This window comes from Acomys minous (assembly GCF_964271855.1).
Source record: "Acomys minous genome assembly, chromosome: 3".
In the NCBI taxonomy this organism is placed as follows: domain Eukaryota; kingdom Metazoa; phylum Chordata; class Mammalia; order Rodentia; family Muridae; genus Acomys; species Acomys minous.
The window spans coordinates 93,099,734-93,121,968 of record NC_140485.1 but is presented as its reverse complement, the minus strand read 5'-3'; the positions used below and the strand labels follow the sequence as shown (position 1 = coordinate 93,121,968).

General features: G+C 49.0%; 2 protein-coding genes and 1 long non-coding RNA gene across 5 annotated transcripts in view; 1 reads left to right on the top strand and 2 right to left on the bottom strand.

The window, feature by feature from the left end:
• The window catches only part of RTN4IP1 (reticulon 4 interacting protein 1), a 43,631-nt gene extending 32,614 nt beyond the window's left edge, over window positions 1-11,017 (top strand). Inside the window, exons 8-9 of the mRNA XM_084777106.1 lie at window positions 540-632; window positions 10,890-11,017. Of these exons, the coding sequence (XP_084633232.1) occupies window positions 540-632; window positions 10,890-10,997 (201 nt within the window). The 3' untranslated portion in view covers window positions 10,998-11,017. The remainder of the gene's footprint in view (window positions 1-539; window positions 633-10,889) is intronic.
• LOC311594902 lies at window positions 10,119-10,912 on the bottom strand. The gene is made up of 3 exons (XR_014778245.1): window positions 10,775-10,912; window positions 10,468-10,723; window positions 10,119-10,385 (listed from the first exon to the last, which is right to left on the bottom strand). It is a non-coding gene; the product is annotated as an uncharacterized lncRNA (long non-coding RNA).
• A 4,827-nt stretch (window positions 11,018-15,844) lies between the features above and the next one.
• The window catches only part of CRYBG1 (crystallin beta-gamma domain containing 1), a 195,465-nt gene continuing 189,074 nt past the window's right edge, over window positions 15,845-22,235 (bottom strand). For all 3 annotated transcript variants that reach the window (XM_084777102.1, XM_084777103.1, XM_084777104.1), the window contains 3 exons: window positions 21,673-21,831; window positions 19,897-20,059; window positions 15,845-17,249 (listed from right to left, as the gene is read on the bottom strand). In XM_084777102.1, coding sequence (XP_084633228.1) covers window positions 17,161-17,249; window positions 19,897-20,059; window positions 21,673-21,831 — 411 coding nt within the window. In that variant the 3' untranslated portion in view covers window positions 15,845-17,160. The remainder of the gene's footprint in view (window positions 17,250-19,896; window positions 20,060-21,672; window positions 21,832-22,235) is intronic.

Sequence of the window (22,235 nt, the reverse complement as noted above, 5' to 3'; positions counted from 1 at the left end):
TTGGCAGTCACAGTAACTACAAGGGTAGACCCAGCCACCATACAAAAGCAACTTCATACTCTTTCTTTGAAACGTCTTTATTCCTGTCAGAGTCAGAAGCAGAAACATTAGGTTCGAGTCTTGTCTGAGAGCGTGTTTTGGTGACCCTTGTCCCTAAAACAGTTTTAAATGTAGCAGGTCTTTTTCTCTTGGTGCCTCTGGGCTTCCTGCTAATGTTAGCGTGGATGCCTGGGGGTCTAGGCCCTCACTCCCATAAGTAAGCAGCTCAGCACATGGGACTGCTGAGACTGTCATTTAAGGAAAGCTTTCCTTTGCCGACCCTACCTGGATAAGTCTTGTTCATTTGCTTATCCCTTCAAGGCTGTGGAGAATTGGCCTGCCGTCAGTCTCCACATAAGGTCCTGGGCATGCTGTCACGTGTCAACATGAAATGGGAAATGGCTCATTTGTCTTGGTTCATGCAGGAAGTGCCTTTAGCTAGCGGCGGTTAGTCGATCTTCTTTGCTGTACACTTACCATGACTATTTTCTTCCTCTTAGCATCTCTGGCAAGGAGTCCATTACCGCTGGGCCTTCTTCATGGCCAGCGGTCCATGTCTAGACGAAGTTGCTGAACTGGTGGATGCGGGAAAGGTAGGTCCACCCAGAAACCCTTTCCTGGGTATCTGTGTGTTGTCGGCACTCCTCACGTAGACTGTCCCCAGGCCTCAGCCCTGGGGCCTCTGCAGGAGGAGGGGCTGGGGTGTGCAGAGGGCACTGTGCATCCGTGGAGAAACTGCTTAGTGTGCACGCTAACTGACCATGTTAGGTCCGCCTGCTTGGTTTATAGATCAGGGCACAGCAGGGAGGGGCACTGGATGATATTCTTAAAGGTATGTGCTTAGCAAGTGGCAGAGCTGGCATCTGAGCTGGGTAACTAGGATTAGGTAATGGTCTTTAAAGATGGCGCCCTCAGTGAAAAGGGAAGAGGTGCTTGCAGTTTTTCAGTAAACCCCGGGAACTGCCTCCATCCGCCCTGGTGGTAAGCCACATCCCAGATAACAGGGAGAACCGTCTTAGATCTAAACCTCCTAATACTCGGGTGAGGAGGAGTTTCCCAGCCTTCATTCCAAGGCTAGGATGTACTAAGCAGAGATTGGGCTCAGAAGAGTGCAGACATGGGCAAGGGCTGAGGGGCCTCGGCACAGACAGCCGCTTGCTGCCTGGCCTGCGGGGACTTTAGGAAAATGAATGCTCCTGGGAATTTTAGTTATCTCTTTAGGGTAGGTACTACAAGGCTTTTGGGGGGCTCCTGGAGGGTGAAAGGCTCCCTAGATAACCATCTTCAGTGGCTGTATTTTTTATTCTCTCATATAGTACATCCTGACTACTGCTTTCCCTCACTCCATTCCTCCAGAACCCTTCCCCTCCCCCAGATCGTTAGATCTGGTCCCTGATAGCCTGGATTAGAAGGAATGCCTCTGGGTTTCAAGTTTGTGAATCCTTTCATGGGCTTCAGAGTCTTGGTGGATCCTGAGTAGACTGGGCTCACGTTTTATATTTATAGGACTCCTCCGCATCCCATAGGAATGCTTTCTTTATTGCTACAAAGAAAGAGACCATCACTACGTGAGGGTTTGATGAGGTTGGAGCCATGATCGCAGATGGGTCTGTCCTCCAGGGGTGCATGCATGATGGGTTTTGTCCGAACGCCTGTCACACAGCCCACATGCTCGTCACGCTGTCTTGTGTCCAAAACATTATGACTTTGTCTCTACTTGGAAATTGCTATTTACCCAACAGAGAGGAGAGGTGATTTGTACATCTGAACCAATTAAATTTGGCAAATAACCAGTAGAATAGCTCAGAAGGGACCCTAGAGAAAGAAAAATGCCTTTGAAGTGAGTCTGGAGGAGGCCCAGTGAGGACTGTCTGCTTCCTGCTCAGGCTGCTGGCCTTGGGAGCTGTTTCCCACAATGAAGAGCTCTGGGCCTGTGTAAGCTGACAGGTGACTCTGGGCACAGTGATGTCAGGTGTCTTGTCACTCCATGGCATTAATGCGAACGTGGGAGATCACTGCCTTTGTTTACTGGGGAACTGCAAGGACTGAAAACAGACCTTGAAAAGTGTGCCATTGGAAGAGACTTGCTCAGCTGGACAAGGACATCTGAATTCTGCAAAGCTCTGAGGAGCGCTTAATGCGTCTGGCTAGCAGCAGCCGGAGAGAGGGGCTACAGCTGCTGCTTGGTGTGTAAGACAGAACAACTAAGCCAACTGCCCTAGGTTTGTAGATAAGTGTATTTGTAAGGCTCAAAATCCAAAAGTTGAGGTTATTTCAAGTAACCACCTTTGACTGCACCCCTAAGTCACCAAGGTTCTGCTTGTTAGACAAACCGGCCTTACTAGTTTCTGAAAATTCTGAAGGCGTTCTCTTCAAACAAGAAAAGACAGATGACTAGTGAATTGTTCCTCACCTTCCCTTTTGTTTTTAAACACCTTTCTTAAATTTCTTATTAGGATATTAAAGTGTCCTTCACTCCTTGTTTTCTAAATAGCTGCACTGATGTTCCTTTGCACAGCTGGGCGAATGTTTGATCTTATAAATAACGCTTCGGTGGGTCAGCCAGCTGTGCTTTGAGTACTAACTGTGAGTGTGGCTGTTTCAAGTCTTGGAAATGCAGTCACTGAGCCCCTAGTATTTTGATAAGTAGTAAGCTTTTGAAATTCCAGTCTGTGTTGGGTATTTGCAGATTCTCCATGGTCCCTTTCCAAGGCTCCTTTCTCGTCACTCCCCTGTTGTTGTCATCTTGTCATCTGGCTTGTTTCACTTCAGGAGTGACTTGTTCTGGAATGTGAAGAAAATCTGGTCCTTGTCACTTGTTACTTGAACTTTCCTGGTTAGAAATAGTGTCTGGGGCTGAGGAGGTGGCTTATTGGCAGAAGTGCTTGCAGCAAAGCAGCAGCCACCTAAGAGGCAGGCATGGTGGCACGTGCCAGCAATCTCAGCTCCCAGGGCTCGCTGGCCAGTCTAGTCAGTCAGCCTAACTCCAGGTTCATTGACAGACCCTGTTTCAAAATAAGGTTGAACAACAGAGAAAGATACTTAATGTCAACCTCTGGCCTCCCTGTGTGCACACGTGGTGCATGCATCCATAGACCACGTCCACCACACACAAGCATCTGATATTAAGTATTCCTAATGGAGTCCTGTCAGCCCTGTGTGCACCGTAAGCATGGAGAAACCGCACAGCCACAATGACACAATAGTAAGCAGTCAGTCATACCAGCACTGTCATCATGCTATCACTGTGCTTTCTGGCAGGGTGGCATTCTGTAAATATTCCTGGTGTTTGGGTGTATGTGTGTGTGTGTGTGTGTGTGTGTGTGTGTGTGTGTGTGAATGTGTGTGTATGTGTGCACGCTCCTATGTGTGCAGGTACAAATGCAGCTGTGTGTATGTGTGCATAGTGGCAGAGAACAAAATTGAGGGTCTTCCTCTCCACCTCATTTTTTGAGGGAGGGTCTCTCACTGAACCTTGAGCTAGCCTGGCTGGCCAGAGCGCTCCAGGGGTCGGCCTTCTCTGCCTCTGTTTACTTGCCTTCTGCCTAGAGCTGGGGCTGTAGACGCTTGCTAGCATGCTCAGCTTTTTCTGTGGCTGCTTGGTTCTGAACCCAGGTTCCTGGGATCCTGTCTACTTGTATCTACTGAGCCATGTCCCCAGCCCCAGGTTTGACATTCGCAATGAATTTTTAAGTTTCTTTTATTTTTATGGGTATGAGTGTTTGCCTGCATGTAAGCCTGTGTGCCTGGTGCCTCTGCAGGCCAGAAGAGGGCATCAAATCCCCTGGAATTGAAGCTATAGACAGTTGTGAGCTGCTGCCCTGTTGGGAGTTGAACCTGGGTCCTCTGGAAGAGCAGCCAGTACTCCTAACAGATGAGCCATCTCTCCGACACCCACTCCTATCCCCCACCCCAAAACCCAACCCAACCCCAAAACTCTGTAGATGATGTGGAGCCCAAAACATTGTTCACTATTCAGCCCATTACTACAAGTCTGCTGAGCGGTAGTGGTGGCTCACTCCCACCTCAGTGCCAGGTAGAGGAATTGCCATGAGTTCAAAACCAGCCTGGGCTATAATGTGAGACCTTATCTTTAAAAAAAAAAAAAAAAAAGGAAGAAAGGAAGAAAGCAAAGGAAAGAAAAGAGAAGAGTTGAAAAATTTCTAACCCTAACAGAAGAGAAAAAGTAAGAGAGAAAAGTTTCCTCATGCTTTTCCTAGGCATGTGTTAACTTGCCTGTAACAATAGAAACTGTTCATATATGGAAGAGAGGAGCCCTGTGCTGGAGGCTGGACAGCAGAGAACAGCCTGTCCTGCTGGTGTTTCCTCCTCCTGCAGCTGCTCCCACGCCCAGGGGCCCGGTGTGGGAGGCACTCTCCTGAGCTAGTCTTCGAGGACCATTGGTTAGCAGAACACTGAGTGTAGTGGACTGCTTTGAAAGCCTGCAGCCCATTGGCATTTTCTCCCAAGCACAGTAAGCATTTGCTGTTACACTATTTAGCAAGCTGGTTTTGGCTGGGATCAAGAAAGCTATGGCAAAGAGTAAGCCATGTTTATACTGTTGGCTAGCATAGGTTAGGAGACCTCCCCTAACCCTCCCCCAACCCCCCCCCCCCCACCTCTCTCTACTGCCTTCAGCTTCTGGAAAGAATGCTGTAAAATATTTATGTGCATTGGCTTATGTACGCACACATTGGCTTCTGGTTGGGACAAACCACCACAAATAGCATGGCTTAATGTAACACACGTGGACTGTTTTACAATCTTGAAAGTGAGTGGTCTCAAGTGGCCTGAGCCCTGCCTGATTCTTAAGGATCCTGGGGCTCTTTGTAGATCCAAGGTTATCTGCTTTGGGCGCCTATAATCTGATCACATCTGCAAAGCCCTTGCCACTTGTTGCCACAGACATAGGGAATCAGGGTGTGAGTGTTGGGTGGTGCCAGTACCCTGCCTGATCCCACGCACGAGAATCTTGGAAGGATGGTCGCTCTTGAAGAGGGAAACCAGATGCCTGGAGACCAAGTATGGAAGGAAGCTGGTGTGTGTGTGTGTGTGTGTGTGTGTGTGTCTGCTAGCCTTGAGCTCCTAAGTGCAAGTGATCCTCTCATTCAGCCCCCTGAGTAGCTGGGCTAAAAGGCATGTGCCACCCACCTGGCTTCCATTGATTGATTGAGACAAGGTCTCACTGTGTAGCCCTGACTGCCCTAGAACCCCCTTTGTTCATAGAGATGAAAAGCCTGTGCCACACCCGTTCCCTTATAGCCTTTTTGCATATCCTTATTTGCACACATATATACATCACACAACTTTTTGTTTCGTTTTTGAGTTAGGGTCCTGGCTGTCCTGGAACTCACTCACTATGTAGATCTGGCTGGCCTCGGACTCACAGAGCTGCAGCCTTCTGAGTGCTAAGATTAAAGGCATGCACCATCATCCCTGGCTTCTTCATGAAAAATCGAAAGCCCTTTAATGTTGCACTTAATGCTCACAGGTCTCTTCAGAATTCTAGTTGATCATTCAAGCTTGCTTGAGGAGTGATGTAGTCTTCCCAGAACTTATTTCTTTATTTTACTGCCTTCAGAAGAGCACCTGTGTAACCTGAGTTCAGTCTACAACCTCCACTGAGGACCCCTAGTGCTCTTTCTCATGTTTGCTGCGAATAGTTACCTCCACCCCCACTGTCTTCTAGATGGAAATGTCTGTCTCTTTGGTCAGTAGGCAGCCACTTCGACCTACGACTGCTGATGGTCAGAAATGTGTCTGGAGCTGGGCACGGTGGCACACTCTGGTAATCCCAGCATTCAGGGAGGCAAAGACAGGTGGATCTTTGTGAGTTCAGGCCAGCCTGGTCTACAAAGCAAGTCCAGGACAGCCAAGGCTACACAGAAATCCTGTCTCGAGAACAAACAAGCAAGGAAAGAAAGAAAGAAAGAAAGAAAGAAAGAAAGAAAGAAAGAAAGAAAGAAACATGGCTAGTGCAGCTGGGAGGCTGGCTTCTCTTTGGTTACTCGCAGGTCACATGTGTCTAGAGTTAGGCATACAGCTTTGAAAGAGAGTACAGTGATTCTGAGCTGCATGATTTCCCAGCCCCCTTGTGGATGGCCACACTACATCAGCGGTAGCCCAGGATCCAAGCTTCAAGTGCCATGCTGCAGCTGCCTGAGGCAGCGTAGCCTCAGAGCTTCTGGATTGCTTTTACTCCTCCTGCTCCCTCCCTCCTTCCCTCCCTCTTTCTCTCTCATAGTGTTGGCTGTCCTGGACTTGATTTGTAGATCAGGCTGACCTCAAACTCACAGACATCCACCTGCCTCTGCCTCCCTGAGTGCTGGGATTATAGGTGTGTGCCACTGAGCCTGGCTGATATATATATATAATTTTTTTAAAACAAGGTTCCAGATCTGGTTGTGTAGCCCAGGCTGGTCTTGAATTCATGGTGTTTCCACATGTAGCCCCTAGCTCTGGGGTCACCTGTGTGACCATCATTGCTTTTCTGCTCTCTGCCTCCTCCTACCCCTATTTGCTAAGCTGTTGAAATTGTTTCCATGAGAATGGCTGGGAGGGGTGCTTCCTGGATGCTCTCAGGACGGTACATGAACTCTCTGAGCATAGTTTCACCCACCATCCCCATCCCGCCTCACACCCATCTTCCAGCTTTACTGTCCCTTTCTGGCCACAGGAAGTACCCAAGAAACAGCAAACTAGAACAGGACTTCCCTCTTCCTATTTCCTTATCCCTGGGGATTCAGAACCACCTTCCTCCCTGACACTGACACTGGTAGTCCCAGGAAGTCCTGGGCTAACAGAAGCCGGATGTGACCATCCCAGAGACAGCTCTGGGACTGCGGCCCTGGTGCCAGGAGTTCTTGCGTCTTCCTTACAGCTGCCATCTCTTGGCCCATCCTCACATACCTCACCTTCTGAAATCTGTAGCTTCCGTGCCTGGGGGATGCACCTGTTGAGGATGAGGCTGGGGAGCTTGGGGGAAAGTGGACACACTGACCCCCAAACCACACTCATCCCATTTGACAGTATAGTCAAGGACCCCAGGGCCTCACCCTGCCTGTGCTTCTGAGAGCTCTGCATGGACCGCTCGGCTCTTGTGTTTTAGCTTCCTGTCCTGTTCAACAGGTTAGCTCAGGCCCTCACCTGCTTTAGCTCTTTCCTGTCCCTCCAAGGCTTGCCCAGTGACTGGTAAGCAGCAATATTGCTTGTTGTAAGGGTACTCTTAGGGAAGAAGAAGCTCCTGTGTCCCCATGTCACAGAAGGGATGCCAGGCAGCAAGCGCTAGATCCTAGGTCCTGTTTGAGGAAAGGAAAGTGCTCTCAGGAGACCCCACACTGGGCTCCCATACTGAATAAGAGCTGCTGTGGGTGTCTCCCAGTTGCCCATGAGCCCCGGGTGTCTATGCGGTGTGGAGTGTGGCTTTGGGCCTGCCTGCCTTATAACAGAGCTCCCTTTGCCAAGTGGACTATAGCAGTGTCATCATATAAATGTCCCCAGTTCACTGTGAGTAACCTCCCTTTCCCTCGCTGGATTTTAACTCTGATCCCTTTGTCTTTAGCAAACAGGCATTCTAGGTCCAACGTGAGGCTGTTTGTAGACACTGTCGCATTATCGAGTTAATCTCCCTGTACTGTCACATACTCAGCCAACGGTGGCATTTGCCTGACTGTAATTTGAAAGCCTCGTTTTCTTTTTTTTTTTTTTCTTCTTCTCCATTGTCACTTACAGGAATTGCTAAATGACTCATTATGCCACAGTCAGCCCGGTTGGGCTCTTTGTCACAAAGGGCCTGCCCAGTCAGATTAAAGTGTGCAGTCACTGCAAGTGGCCCAGTCAGCAGGTCAGCTCCTGTGGCTCTGGCAGAGCGCTGAAGTGAGCATGGCCTGGTGGCTCGGGCCCTGGGTTCTGGAGTGGAGTCTGCTTTGTGAACCTGCACTAGGCTCTGCTGTGCAGGAAGGCAGCTTAGTGCACCCTGTAGGGCGAAGGACCATGGCGGGTGGTGTCTGATATGTGAGAGTAAAAACATCAAGGCACAGAGATTCCCTCCAAAGAGTGCACATACCTTTCTGGAACTTGCTGAGGTGTATTCTGTTCCCCACACCCAGAGCTTGATTCCATTGTCCCATGAGGCATTGCAGAATGGTTTCAGTATGGGTGCAGGTCACACACTTAGCAACTATGTGGCCTTCGGTAAACAGCGTCCCTGGAATTCTAAGGAGACTGCTGGATTTAGGTTCCATGTAGAACTCAACAGCCCAAGAGCCTTCCTTTCTTTGCAGGGAAGCAGCTCGGGTCAGCTCTTCATGTGTTTCTGCAGCATTGTGGAGGGCTCTGAGGTCCCTCAGTGTGCTGGGAATTATCAGTTTGTGACCCTCCATAGGCACCAGAGCACCACATCTGTCACCGTGGGGGGTTGGATGCAGAGTTTAGAGACCAGGTCTTCAGCTGACGTGTGGAAGGCAGGTCAGGACTGAGGTTGTGGTAACTCATCGTTTCCCAGGCTGCCTTTCCCTTCCTTCCTGGGTTGAGGTGAGAAGTAGTGGATGATAGTGCCAGGCCCTGTACAGTGGTGAGAGCAGTGGCAATGGCATCCATCCATCCATCCAGTCGCAGCTTCCCTCAGGACATTAGCTCAGCTCTGTGCCTCAGATTTTTATAAGATGGGAGTGACACCTTCTGCAAAGGTATGTAACTTGGGGGGTGTCTTCCCACAGTGAAGACACTTCCTGCTCTTTTTTTTTTTTTTTTGACACTTCCTGCTCTTACTGCCACTCGGGGCTTGCTGTCATCTGTGGGTGCAGAAGGATCTTCAACGCTTGGGAGGAGGAGCGTGTGGTGTCTGAGCTCTGAAAGTCCCACCACAGGAAATGGCAACAGATGCATGTGGACTTCACCTCGTTTTTGTCAAAAGAAAAGGGTCATCTAGGCAGCTGATCCTTGTCAGTGGAATGGACAGTGACTGTTGCTGCTGGCCATCAGGAAGGAAGAGCAGGCCGACTTCTCACGGAGAGAGGGTGTTGCTAGGCCCTGCCTCCAGGAGGTCTCTGACTGTCCTGATGCACTGTAACGATAGCCACAGTGCCCAGACCCCACTGTGCTGGCTGTCCACTGCCAGCACCGTGCTGCTGTCGAGTGCAGTGCCTGCAGCCCAGAGAGCCACTAGGACTCCTGCTGCCTACCTCACTGCATTTCAGTTCAGTGACGTAATTAGATGCCCATCACATGTTTAAGACTAGAAAACACCAATCACACTATGAGAGGAGCACAGAGATAAATGCAGCAAGGGCCTTGGGGTGCCCTTGGCAACTTCCTGTACAGCAGGAAACACGTCAGAGACTTGTACTTGCCTATAGTAAGTACAGGTTTGTGGAGGGCTCAGTGCTTCTTAGAGCAGCTCAGAGGAAGGACGCTCTGCAGGTGAGGGCAGAAAGGGCTGTGAGGCCAGGACTGCAGCATTGCAGACGACAGGCAGGCAGAAGGCAACTGGGAGGGCCGGTGGATGGTTTAGTGTAATAATAGCATTTGCCAAGCAAGCCCGATGCCAACTTTGCCAGGACCCAGAGTAGAAGGACTAGACTATTCAATGTTATGTGCACTGGTGTTTTCTCTGCATTCATGTCTGTGTGTGGGCGTTGGATCCCCTGGAACTGTAGTTAGAGACAATTGTGAGCTGTCCTGTGGGTGCTGAGAATTGAACCCCGGTCCTCTGAAGTAGCCGCCAGTGTTCTTAACTGCTGAGCCATCTCTCTAGCCCCAACGGTAGAAGGGATAAGAGAAAAGCAAGTCCCAAAAGTTGTCTTCTGACTTCTGTGTGCACAAGACAGCACAAGTTTATCAGCACCCGCACCACTCACTCACACTCACACGAGACTCATACAACCACACTCCCGCCACAGACCCACATCAGACACACACACCACACATATCACACTACATACAGACACCAGCCGCACGCGCTTGCACACACACACAAAACCACATATACATACCACATACACACAGCCACACACATCACACAACACACTCATACCACACACACAACCACACACATCATACCATATACACACAACCACACACATCATACCACATACACAAATAACCACATACATCACACCACACACACAAACACACCAGATACACACTAATAAATAAAGATATTATTTTTAAAGAGTGAAAATGCCGAGCAGCCTGAGGCCCAGGGCTAGGATGTAGGGCTTTGGGGGATCTTGCAGGGTTCGGAGTAGGAGTGACAGCAGTACAGGATGGGGTGAGGTGAGTGAAGGTGAAACGGAGGCTAAAGTTGGGAGAGATGAGATGGAGTGAGGAGGAGAGGAAGCTGGGACCTCTGACTAAACACGGAGAGGGACCTCTGACATCATGACACACGGAGAGGGACCTCTGACATCATGACACACGGAGAGGGACCTCTGACAAAACACGGAGAGGGACCTCTGACATCATAACACACGGAGAGGGACCTCTGACATCATAACACACGGAGAGGGACCTCTGACATCATAACACACAGAGAGGGACCTCTGACATCATAACACACAGAGAGGGACCTCTGACATCATAACACACGGAGAGGGACCTCTGACATCATAACACACAGAGAGGGACCTCTGACATCATAACACACGGAGTGGGACCTCTGACATCATAACACACGGAGAGGGACCTCTGACATGACACATGGAGAGGGACCTCTGACATGACACACGGAGAGGACCTCTGACACAACACACGCAGAGCCCCTGAGACAGGCCCAAGGGATGTCTACAGACACTGCCTGCCTGCGAAGTGCAGCTTTTCTTATCGACCTGTTGGTCTCTTGTGTTTTGTAGATTCGGCCAGTTATTGAACGGACGTTCCCTTTCTCTGAAGTCCCAGAAGCCTTCCTGAAGGTGGAGAGAGGCCACGCCCGAGGGAAGACTGTGGTTAATGTTATTTAAATAAACATGTGCACCAACCAGCCCTGCTCCGTGTCTATGACCCAGGTGTCCAGCCCTCACCAGATAGTTTCCCAAGTTAGATGTTACGTTTCATGATCTGTTTACAAACCTAAATATGGACTGGGCAGACGGCTCAGCAGATAGAGGTGCCAGCACTGCAAGCACAGCCACGTGAGTTCAGTTTCTGGAGCCCCATAAAGGGAGGAGGAACTGGGCTTCGAAAACTGTTCTCTGATCCCGCCCCCCACCATGCACACACCTCTGCAGTGATAGAAGAAAATCTAGAGCACATTGAAATTTTTATGTCGTGGGGGGGGGCACACATGCCAGGGTGACTTGTGGAGACCACAGGGAGCCTTCAGTACTCAGTCCCTCCATTGTTCCCTGTAGGTCCCGAGTGTACACCTCGGGTCGTTGGATTTGGCGGCAGGTGCCTTACCCACAGAGCCATCTCACTGGCCCAATAAAGAACATTTTAAAAATATGTATTTAAAAAATACTTTTAAAATTCATTATTTAAGTTAACATACAGAATAATTTCTTCATGGAATTCGATGTGTGTGTGTCATTAATATGTACCTTTTTTTTTCCTAAATATTTGCCAATGCTTGATACAAAACCATCAGCTGCTGCATTTGCCTGTAGTCAGTGAGAGGTACATAGTGTTTTGTTTATTTTACGCCATGTGCGTGGGTGTTTTGCCTATGTGTATGTGCACTGCACAGCATGCCGCGTGCCTGAGGAGGCAGAAGTGGGTGTTAGGTCCCCAGGACTAGAATTAACAGGTGATTGTGAGCTGCCATGTAGGTGCTGGGAATTGAACCTGGGTCCTCTTAGAAGAGCAGCCAGTGCTCTTAACCACTGAACCACTTCTCCAGCCTCTGCAGTGGTTTTGTTTTCTTAAGCTGCTCTTTGACCTAGCTTTGCAGATTTCTGTGACCTTTTTGTAGCTCAAACCCCACCATTTTACCCTAGTGTCTGAGGTTCTAAAACATGCACTGTATAGAGGGAGGAAGAACTTTCCACAGGTCCTTCTGAAATTCCTCAGTGGTTCTTTTCCTAACTGGCTGCTGTAATTTGGGTTAGAAACAACTCCCAAAGACCTATGCGTGCAACATACACATATCATATATGGTGTATAGAGGTGGTAGACCCTTTAAGAGGTGGGACTTAGTGGGAGGAAGTGGGGAAGTGCCATTGGAGGAGACAGCAGGATCCAGTTCTTTCCTGCTTTGTCCTGATCACCTGTAGATAAGCCTGTGGAGTGATTTCATGATTGATGTGGATTGGTCCAGCCCATGGGAGGTGCCATCCCTGGGTAGGTGGTCCTGGAATGTATAAGAAACCAAACGAGTAAGCTAAGAGGGCCAGCCAGTCAGCACTCCTCTGTGGCCTCTGCTTCGGTTCCTGCCTCCAGGACCCTTCCTGCCTTGAGTTCCCGCCCTGACTTCCCTCCAATGGACTGTAACCTGTGAGGCGAAATGTGGAGGGAATATGACCTTGCCTTACACTGGGCCCAAGGTGACAGCAGTCTAGGGTGGCTAGACCCCACTGAGATAAACATCTATGGCAGACTAAGAGGGGCCATTTGGGCCTGGAATTAAGGATAAGGGTCAGGGGACTCTGGCAGGGCTATTGTATTACAAACTGACCATTGATGGGAGGAGGGAGCAGGAGCGGGGGAGGGAGGGAGAGAGGGAGGGAGGGGGAGGGAGGCACGGGGGGGGGGGGGGAGGGGAGGGAGAGAGAGAGAGAGAGAGAGAGACCAGTGGTTGGGGGTGGGGGGATTGGAGAAGAGCCAGCCATGGAGCATGGGCCATGGACAGTGCAGTTTCTTTCAGGTAGAGGAGCTGCTAGATTCCCTTAGAATTACCCCAAGGGACCATCAAGGGATTCACCCCTCGGAACTGATGCCCAGAAGGTTTCATGCTTGTCCTCCTTAATCTCCTTTCCCTGCTCTTCAGGGTAGTTGTCGGGTTGTAAGGGAGGCACCTTTGTTTAATAAATTCATAAGAAAGTTTAATTGTTAAGGAACCAGAGCCAACAGCGAAATAAATCCTTTCCTCCCCAAGTTTGTCTCTGGCCACTGTTTTATCACAGCAATAGAAACCTAAGACAGAAATTGGGACCAGGAGTGGTTTTTGTTGTGGTTGTTGTTGTTGTTGTTTCTTTTGTTTTGTGAGTCCTGATCATACTGTTTGGTGAGTACTATGGACCTTTGAGCACTTAAGGCTTAGTGAGCTGTTCTGTGGGAGACGGGAGCGCTTAAAGAAAACCATGTCATGGAGGCCTGGCCCACAGAGCTCAGAGGGAAGCAAAAACAAACAAACAAACAAAAAACCTGGAGCCGTTTGATATTGCGAGTGAAGGATCTGTGGTTCTGGTCAGCTGGGGGTGAAGAACCAGCCGTAAAGGGGAGACTACAGCTACTGAGGTGAAGCCTTTGCTTTAATTGATGCTGGCCAGCTGAGGCTGAGAAGTCAGTGGTGATGAGGAAGAGACCAACGTCATCACGGAACATCCTTCTGGGCCTGTTTCCTCAGATCAGCACACAGAACCTATGGCCCAGGGTGGCTGCCAAACTTGTCAATGTGTCACAAAGGTGGTGTTTGAAGGCATGAATGGGGTCATGGAGGACAGCTGAGGCTTGGCACGGTGTGACAGTGCTGGAGGGTCAGGAGAAGTCACTAGTGAGGGTGCTGCCTCAGTTGTAGTGGAGACCCCCGAATATTGGAGATAGCCAATACCATGGGATGGACTACCGACGTCAGTGGCAGCTGCAGAGCAGAGCCAGCTCTTGGCTGAGATAGACTGTGTGTGCTACGGACGGAGAAGTGGAGGACTGGAGCTGCCCAGGAGATCATGAGTGGAGCCCAGACATCAAGTACTGAACTTATTCAGATGAATTCTGGTTTTGCTCTTAATTGATTGTGACCATTCCTTGATTCTTTTGAAATAAAAAAGTATGCCACTATTTTTTTATTTTTATTTAACAGGAGCCCACAGTTCAGAGACTTGGACTTTTAAAAAGACATTGTTTTGTTTTGGTTTGGTTTTTAAGAGAACTTAGACTTTTAAAGAGTTGAAATTTTTAAAGGCTGGGACTTCTAAAGTTACATTTTGTTTTATATTGTGATATTAATATTGACATGACATCTTGGGGACAAATGATAAAAAAAAGGTTATAGTTGACTAGTGATATGTTTGTATGTCAAGTTGAAAAGAGGCCAGGTGTGCTGTCTCACTTTCTGTCAACTTGATACAAGCTAGAGTTTTCTAAGAAGAGAGAACTTCAATTGAGAAAATGTCCCCATCAGACATTTGGGCAATGATAGGGCAAGCCTGTGGGGCATTTCCTTGACAGCATTGATGTGAAAGGGCCCAGCCCACGGTGGGTGGTTTTCCCTGGGCAGGTGGGCCTGGAGTGTTCAAGAAAGCAAACTGAGCAAGCCAGTAAGCAGCATCCCTCCACGGGGTCTGCTTTGCTTCTACCTCCTTGACGTCCCTCCTTGATGAACTGCAATTGGTGAGGTCTTCTCTTGGTGTTCTAACAGCAATCCAAAGGTAAGACAGCCACCATGATGTGCTGCCACCTCAGGGTAGTCTCAGAAGCAGCTGAACCAACCTCAGATGAACCCACCAGCTGCGAGCCAAAGTCAACCCTGCTTCCTCAGACAGTGGATCAGGTTTGTTGCAGTGTGGGGAGCTGACTGACCCTGACTTTGATTTACCACTAACTGTGCATAGCACATCCTTAAATTTGCAATTGTTTAGGCTTATACATTATATTTTTAAAATGCCTTTTAATACGGAAAGCTTTCTTTTTCTTTTGAGGCTTCCCTGCAGCATAAGCTGGCCTGTAACTCCATATATAGCTGAGGATGACCTTGAACTCCTGACCTTCCAGCCTCCAACGCTAAAGTACTGGGATCATAAGCGTAGGCCATCACGCCTAACTGAAGTTTTTTGAAAGCCCTTATGTTTCTCATGTAGGCTGGGCTTATTTCAGCAACTGAGTCATGCTTCTCTGAGGACTTTTCATGGACACTGCTACTGGTCACTATTTTCTTGTCACCAACAAGCCTGCCACTCATGAGTGTCATATGTTCAAGGTGCTTATTGCTGTCTCATACTCATCTTCCTTACTGCGCCTTAGATACTTGCCTCCAGCCTTTCATGCAGATAGACTTGTTTGGAGAAATTCTCTATTCCCTTTATTCCTATGAGACATCCGCTTAGTATTATGTTGGTCGTGAGGTTTTCTCTGAAGCCAACCTAGAATTTTTCTCAGCATAAATTTATTTATTTTACATGCATGAGTGTTTTTGCCTGCATGTATATAAGTGCATCATATGTAAGTTCCTGCAGAGGCCAGACAAGGGCATTGGATTTTGTGGGTGCTGGAAACTGAACCTGGGTCCTCTGCAAGAGCATCAAGTGCTCTTAACTGCTGAGCCATCTCTCCAGTCCCTGTACAAAAAGCAGGGCATGGTGGCACATGCCTTTAATCTCAGCACTTGGGAGCCAGAGGCAGGCAGATCTCTGTGAGTTTGAGGCCTGTCTACATAGTGAGTTCCAGGACAGCCAGGACTACATAGACAGCCTATCTTAAAAGTTAATTAATTAATTGTAAATGCCAATGCCACTTTACTTCTTTCTCTCTAGAACGCCTCATCTCTTGTCCCTGAGAGCTCTCAGGTGGTAATGCATTAAATCCATGCATAGGGCACCTTAGAAAGAGGGTAGCTAAAAAGTTTCCGGCAGTTAGCCTGCTGTGTCCCAGTCTGCCCCCTGACTCCCAGTGGCGCTAGAAGGGTGCTGAACTGATTCCAAGATTTCATCATGTTGTCAGCCAGGAAGAAGTTTATTCAAGAGAGAAAATCAAGGAGGCTTTCACAGGATATCTTACCCCATTCTACTACAGCGACATACACAAAAGGCCTACAGTCAAAGATGTACACATAAGAACAAGACAGACATGTTGGATGGTGCTGTTTGTGCAAATATTGTTTAAACTGCAGAGCAACTTTTCTGATGAGCAGCACACTTGCCTCCCGCTGGCTTGAACAGATGAGACAGAAGCAGGGCCTGTCAAGCCTTCGGCAAGGGCTCCAGTGTCATGATGAGGGCAGACTGAGGAAGAAGAGTTTGAGGAAATGTCTGGCAGTTTTGCTCAAAAGGCCTGTGTGCTGTTGGAGCAGCAGGGTCTGCTCAGTGGGTCATTGCAGCTGCTCCTGAGCTGCCCGTGAAGGTCTGGCCCCCTGTGCGCTAACACTGCACAGAGCCCTTGGGATCTCTCCTTTCCTCACTAGGAGTGATTGCTGGCACTCTTCGGAGCTTTGCGCATCTCTGCTGCCAGAAGGGAGATTCTGGTGCCCTCAGAACTGAAACAGTCCTGCTGGTAGGCCTGGAGAAGCCAGACTGAAAGGTCTGAGTTCAGTCAGAATTATAGAATATGGCTTCAGCATTAGATGTGGATGGCAGAGCAAGGGTTAATAAATTAGACCATAATACTGTCCCAACAGCAGCTGTGAGAAAGGCATTAAACTATCTGTAGACACTTGAGGGAGTCCTCAGGTGAATTAAAATAACCCAAGTTCTGCTCATAAACAGACATCAACATGAAAATTTGCAAATTTATTTATTTGGATAGTGTTTTGTTTATGCTTGCTAAACTCCTCAGAATATGTCTGAGAAAACAGGGCTTTCCCGCTCTACCATTCCAGATAAATGGTCCTGGAAATTTTGAAGGCCATGGATCAGAGGTCTGGCAACACACCCTCCAATGCTAAGGTCTTCTGAGGACCAGTTCGGCCTTTCATCCTTCCCTCTAAGGAATCTGTATGACCACACTCAGAAGTCTTGTCCCCTTCTGTCCCTGGAAATAATTTACGATGTGGTGTTGATCTTTAAAACATCTACACCCAAAAGCTGCTACCAGAGCAGCCTGGTTAATGAGCTACCGAGAAAATACAAGGCAAGAAACAAGAACATCAATCTATTGGCTTCAACCTCAAATGTCTTCGAGAAGGCAATTCTCCCTGCCATGGCCTTCAGTCCACTTTCTACTTGGCTTCTCCACCAGCTCTGTTATTTTATTTTTCTTCAGTAAGGTGGCCAGAAAATCCTCTGGAAATACTCCTCCAGCATTCTCCGTTCAGGTTCACAGGACCATGGCTTCCCACACTTGCGTTAACTTCTCTGTATTCGCCGTGTTGAGGATGATGTGATTCTGATCGTACTGCGCACCCCCTGAGTGAAAGATTTTTTAAAAAGTAAGAATTGTGCCAGGGGAGAAGGGAGAACGTGTTTGTCGAAACTCCCAAAGAGCGTGAGACAACTGGGAGTGAAAGGGAAAGAGACGGGAGGGAGGCCTCGGAGCCTGTGGGAGGAGGTCAGCTTGCCCGGGGCGGAGGGCGGGGGGGCTCAAATCCATCATGGGGACCAGGGGCTTCACACAGCCCATCTCGGCTTCTGGCTCTCACTTTTCTACCCAGCTGTTTAGGCCAGTCTAGCTACTATTACCACATCTGAAATAGGCGCCCCAGGGAAAAGTCTAGAGAAAGGAAAAAGAACAGAGATGCTGCAAGGTGGATTTGGGGGAGATCATGGGATATCAGTGAGGAACAGGCAGGAACATCTGGTGGCTGTGGAAGAAAGGCCGTGGGGGAGGGAGTCAGGCAGTGAGTTCTGCGTGCATGATAAAAACCGGCTGTAATTAGGTTAAAGGTTTGAATGACACCCCAAAGCACACACAGGACCCAAGACCCTCACTGCTGGGAACTTGGGTGTGTAAAGTAGTGCTGAGTACCATGTAAGGACCCTGCCGGTACTCCTCTCAGCAGGATGCTTGAAAGGGCTTCTCCACAGGTGCTCACTGAAACCGTGTGGCACTTCAGTGTGAGAAGCAGCTTGTACCTCCTCTCAGTAGAAGAGTCATTAAAACAGAAAGGACTATCTGGCTTTTCCCAGTGTGGAATAAACATCCTTTCTGATGCCTTGTCAGCTTCTGCTGAAGCCTGTCCACCAAGGTCCCCATGGCAGTGAACATCTGCATTTGGATGCAGGGCAGAACCCTGCGTCATTATCAGACAAGGAGAAACAACACGTCCTCTCTCAGAAAAGTCTGAGACAGCAGCGGGTGAAGGAAATCATCTCTTCGTCTTTCAGAAGCAGGTCGTGTCTCTGAGCACCTGGAGCTCTCTAAGTGGGGTGTAGAGCAGCGCCCAGGGCCAGGAAAGACTTTCAGGACCCCAGCAAATGCTGCACTCCCCATGGAGATAACACAGTTGCCGGCAGTCGCCGGCGGAGAGATGGCTCAGCAGCCAAGAGACCTTGCCAGCACCATGGCAGCTCAACACCAGCCACAACTGCAGTTCCAGGGCCCCAGTGTTCTCCTCTGACCTCGGAGGCTAGCAGGCACTCACACGTGCACAGACACACATGCGAGTAAAGCACTCATATACATTAATAAGTCTAAACTTTCTTATTTTTGTTTATTAGTCTTCCGAGACAGGGTTTCCCTGTGTATTTTTGGCTGTCCTGGACTCACTTTGTAGACCAGGCTGGCCTCAAACTCACAGAAATCTGCCTCACTCTGTCTCTCTGAGTGCTTGGGATCACAGGCAGGCACCACCACACGTGGCTCCTAAAAACAATTTTTTAAGACAACAGACTCCAACAGTTTAAAAAGTATTAAGGACTCAGTGTCTTTTTTCATTCTTTAGGTTCTGGCTAGAAAAAGTACAGATTTAAGGCCATGGGAGGCAAAGAAAGGATACTGCCTGGGGTTACCTCTTTGTGTTGGTTTATTTTTAGTTTCTGTGTCTTATGTAGTAGTTTGATTGGCCTGTTTAGCATACAACCCTACCAGGCATTTGATGTCTTTTGTTGAGAGTGTGAGTCAGTTTCCACTATTGTCATAAGACACCCGGCTGGAATTATACACAGTGTTCACTAAAACATCTCACTCCCCAAATAAAGGCAAGGAAAAAGATCTGGTGAATCTCACTCAGTTTTAGTAGGTAACAAATGAAAAAACCGCAGGCTCCTAAGCAGAGAAGAGCACACTTGCCAGTGTGCTGGCCATGCAGCCTGCTCTCATGTCCACAAGGTGGCGCCATTTCCCCACATTCCGAGAAACTGAAGTTCTGGGGAACAAGGAAGTAACTATAGCACTGCTGCAGCTGACACCCGGAACCCACAAACAGTTATGAAGTAGCAAGGAAAATCATTTTACGGTTGGAGGGCATCCCCATAACATGAGGAAGTGTACAGCGCTTTCAGCATTGGGAAGGTTAGGAACCACTGCTGTATAAGGGCATGGAGGAAAGAGGCCTCCCTCTGCTTGCTGCTCACTGGCAAGCCTACTCCTTCCCTGGCACTAGAGGCCACTTCTTCAGGATGCCAATGTCTCCTGAGGACCAGCTGAGACACCCAGCCCTGTGGACTGAACAACTACTGGCTCTTGGACCTTCCATTCATAGGCAGCCATTTTGGATAAGCTGGATCAGTCTGTAAATTACTCTAATAAATACCATATATATGGTGTGTGTGTGTGTGTGTGTGTGTGTGTGTGTGTGTGTGTGTGTGTGTGTGTGGTATTTATTATAGAGATTGATTCATTCTATAAATTCTGTAACTCTAGAGACTCCTAGTGTATGGTAATTTCTTCCAGAACTTGAGGTTTTTCAGTGAAAAGGCATCTTGCGTACATGAAAGCCATGGACTACACTGACCTGACACTACTGTAAAGCAAGACTGAGGGTGCAGCTCAGTGAGCACATGTTAGACCCATGGATCACCTCCCAGCAGCATGTCAGTGGCACACCCAACATTTCCCAACAGGCTTTTCCTTAACTAAAGAAGGGAGCATCACAAGGAAAGAAACGGTCCTTACCTTTCACATCCAAGACTAAATTCGGTTTCAACTTGCTGTAGATCCTGCCATCCGACTTCATGCACCAGAACTGACTGTCCGCGTTTTGGTCCAGGGCCAGTCCCAGTTTAGAGCCAGACGTTACGAGGCTGCCAACGATAGTCAGGCAGCAGTCTTCGGCTATCTGCTTAGCAAACAACAAGGCTGTCTGAGGACACGCACTCAGGCTCCCAGACTGATGTCTAACACTATCGTAGTCCCTGGCTTGCTTTACGCCACAGGAGCCGTTACAGCTGTCAGCTGGAGGAGCCGAAGCCAAAAAAACAAGCCCACTATTTCAGGTGACACGAGTGATGATGACCCCTCGGTTCTTGTGCATTGTGAGACTGGCTCTTGTGAGACTTTATTAAGAGCAGCTTCAAGGACGCTAAGTGGATAACACGGCCTGCTTTTTCAAAGTGCCAGTGTTCAGTTCCCAGCCCCCATGTGGTGGCTAACAACTGTCTGTGATTCCAGTCCCGGGGGCTCTAACACCCTCTTCTGGACTCCTTGGACACCAGGCATGCACACATGCAGGCAAAATACCCACACACTTAAAAATTAACAACGAAAAAAGTAGAGTCTCGGTCCAGTCACCTGCCCACCTTGCAGCTCTCCCTGTCAGCAGTGAGCGTGCTCTGAGACCACACCCACAACTTGTTCTTGGCCTGCGTGTCCAGTTCACGCCTGTTTTCCTCTGCAGCTGAACTGAGGCAGACAGAATGTCCTCCCTGCTGAAGGCCTGGGGTTACAGTCTCTGGCTTCTTGTCTCTCTACATGAAAAACGTCTAAAATTGTCTAAATTGGCATGCTACCCAGGTAGAACAAGCAGAAAATGCAAATGCAAGAACAGATGCTTTAATGCAAGGATTTAAAGTCCCTCGTGAAGTAACAAACAGCTTTGCTCACCACTGCCACCACGCTGCAGTGAAAGCTTAGTCAAAGTGGTCTGGGCAGGGGGCGTGGCTCAGTGGGAGAGTGCTTGGCTAGCATGTATGAGGCGTTGGTGGGTGTGCACGCATGCACACATATGTGCTGGTAGAAGCACTGTGATCACCTGTGACGTTTCTCTTTTCCTCCTAGATCTACAATGTCACTGAGATGTTAGAATTGCTGAGGGTACCACTTTCTTGCAGTGAGATGATCCCACGGCAGAAGTTGCCTCCTTTTCAGCTTCAGTCCTTCAGCCACCCCAGCGTCTTGTGAGGTTTTCTTCTGTTTATGAAAGCATGGTTCTCCCTCAGGCACAACAGCCATAAGGAAGAGGTGTGCTCCTGCACAAGCACAGGCACCAAGAAAATTTTAAAGAATCAGGGGCACCCAGCCAAGCTTATAAAGCCAGTGGGTAAAGAGATCCCCGCAACAGTGCAAGAGCCACTGCTGCTCATGTCAGCTGTGGCCGGAGCGGCGTGAACTCAGGGCCATTTCTCACTGGACAGCGGGTGACCAACCATTAGGAAATGGACTGTGCTGTGTCTCACTACTCTCATCTTACCCTGCAGAGTTCTCTGAAACGGAGCCGACCCCGCAGGTGCTCTCATGTATGGCTCTGAGCCAAGTGGCACGGCACTCCCTTGCTGGGTTAAGCTCTGGATCTCCAACCCCGGTTCTGATTCTGTCACAGCTGGGATGTCCTCTTTTGGGGGGCTGAACCTTCCAGTTCATCTCTGGAAGGTCTCTGGGGACTGTGTCACAGCATCTTCCTGGAAAGGCCAGAGGCGCACTAAGGCAAAGGCCTGAGCAGCCCTAAACGCTCACCCTGCATTTGATGCATCCTTCTTGATAAACCCAAATCTGGTCATCCGCGCCAACATCTTCCATGACCTGGATTCTGAGAAGCTTCAGGTCCTCCAGGTTCCCATTGGTTGACATAAACAGCCCTGTCGCCTTGTTTCGGAGCCTGAAGTAAATTCGTTTCTAGAAGACAAAAACGCCAGTGGCGGTCACATGCAACTGTGTTGCCGGAAGTGCTGAGATCCACATCTGGAAGAATTCCAAGTGGAGCACAAGGGTGGCTACACCTATGCTAAGAGTCTGAGGACATTCCAGTGTGAGGAGGCATGGCGTGTGCCACGTGGACAACCAGAGCTGACACATGCATCATGCACGTGCACTGCTGAGCTTAATGGCATTTCTGGAATACCCATCATGCCTCTTTTTTTTTTGGTTTTTCGAGACAGGGTTTCTCTGTGTAGCCTTGGCTGTCCTGGACTCACTTTGTAGACCAGGCTGGCCTTGAACTCACAGAGATCTGCCTGCCTCTGCCTCCCGAGTGCTGGGATTAAAGGCATGCACCACGACCGCCTGGCTCCCATCATGCC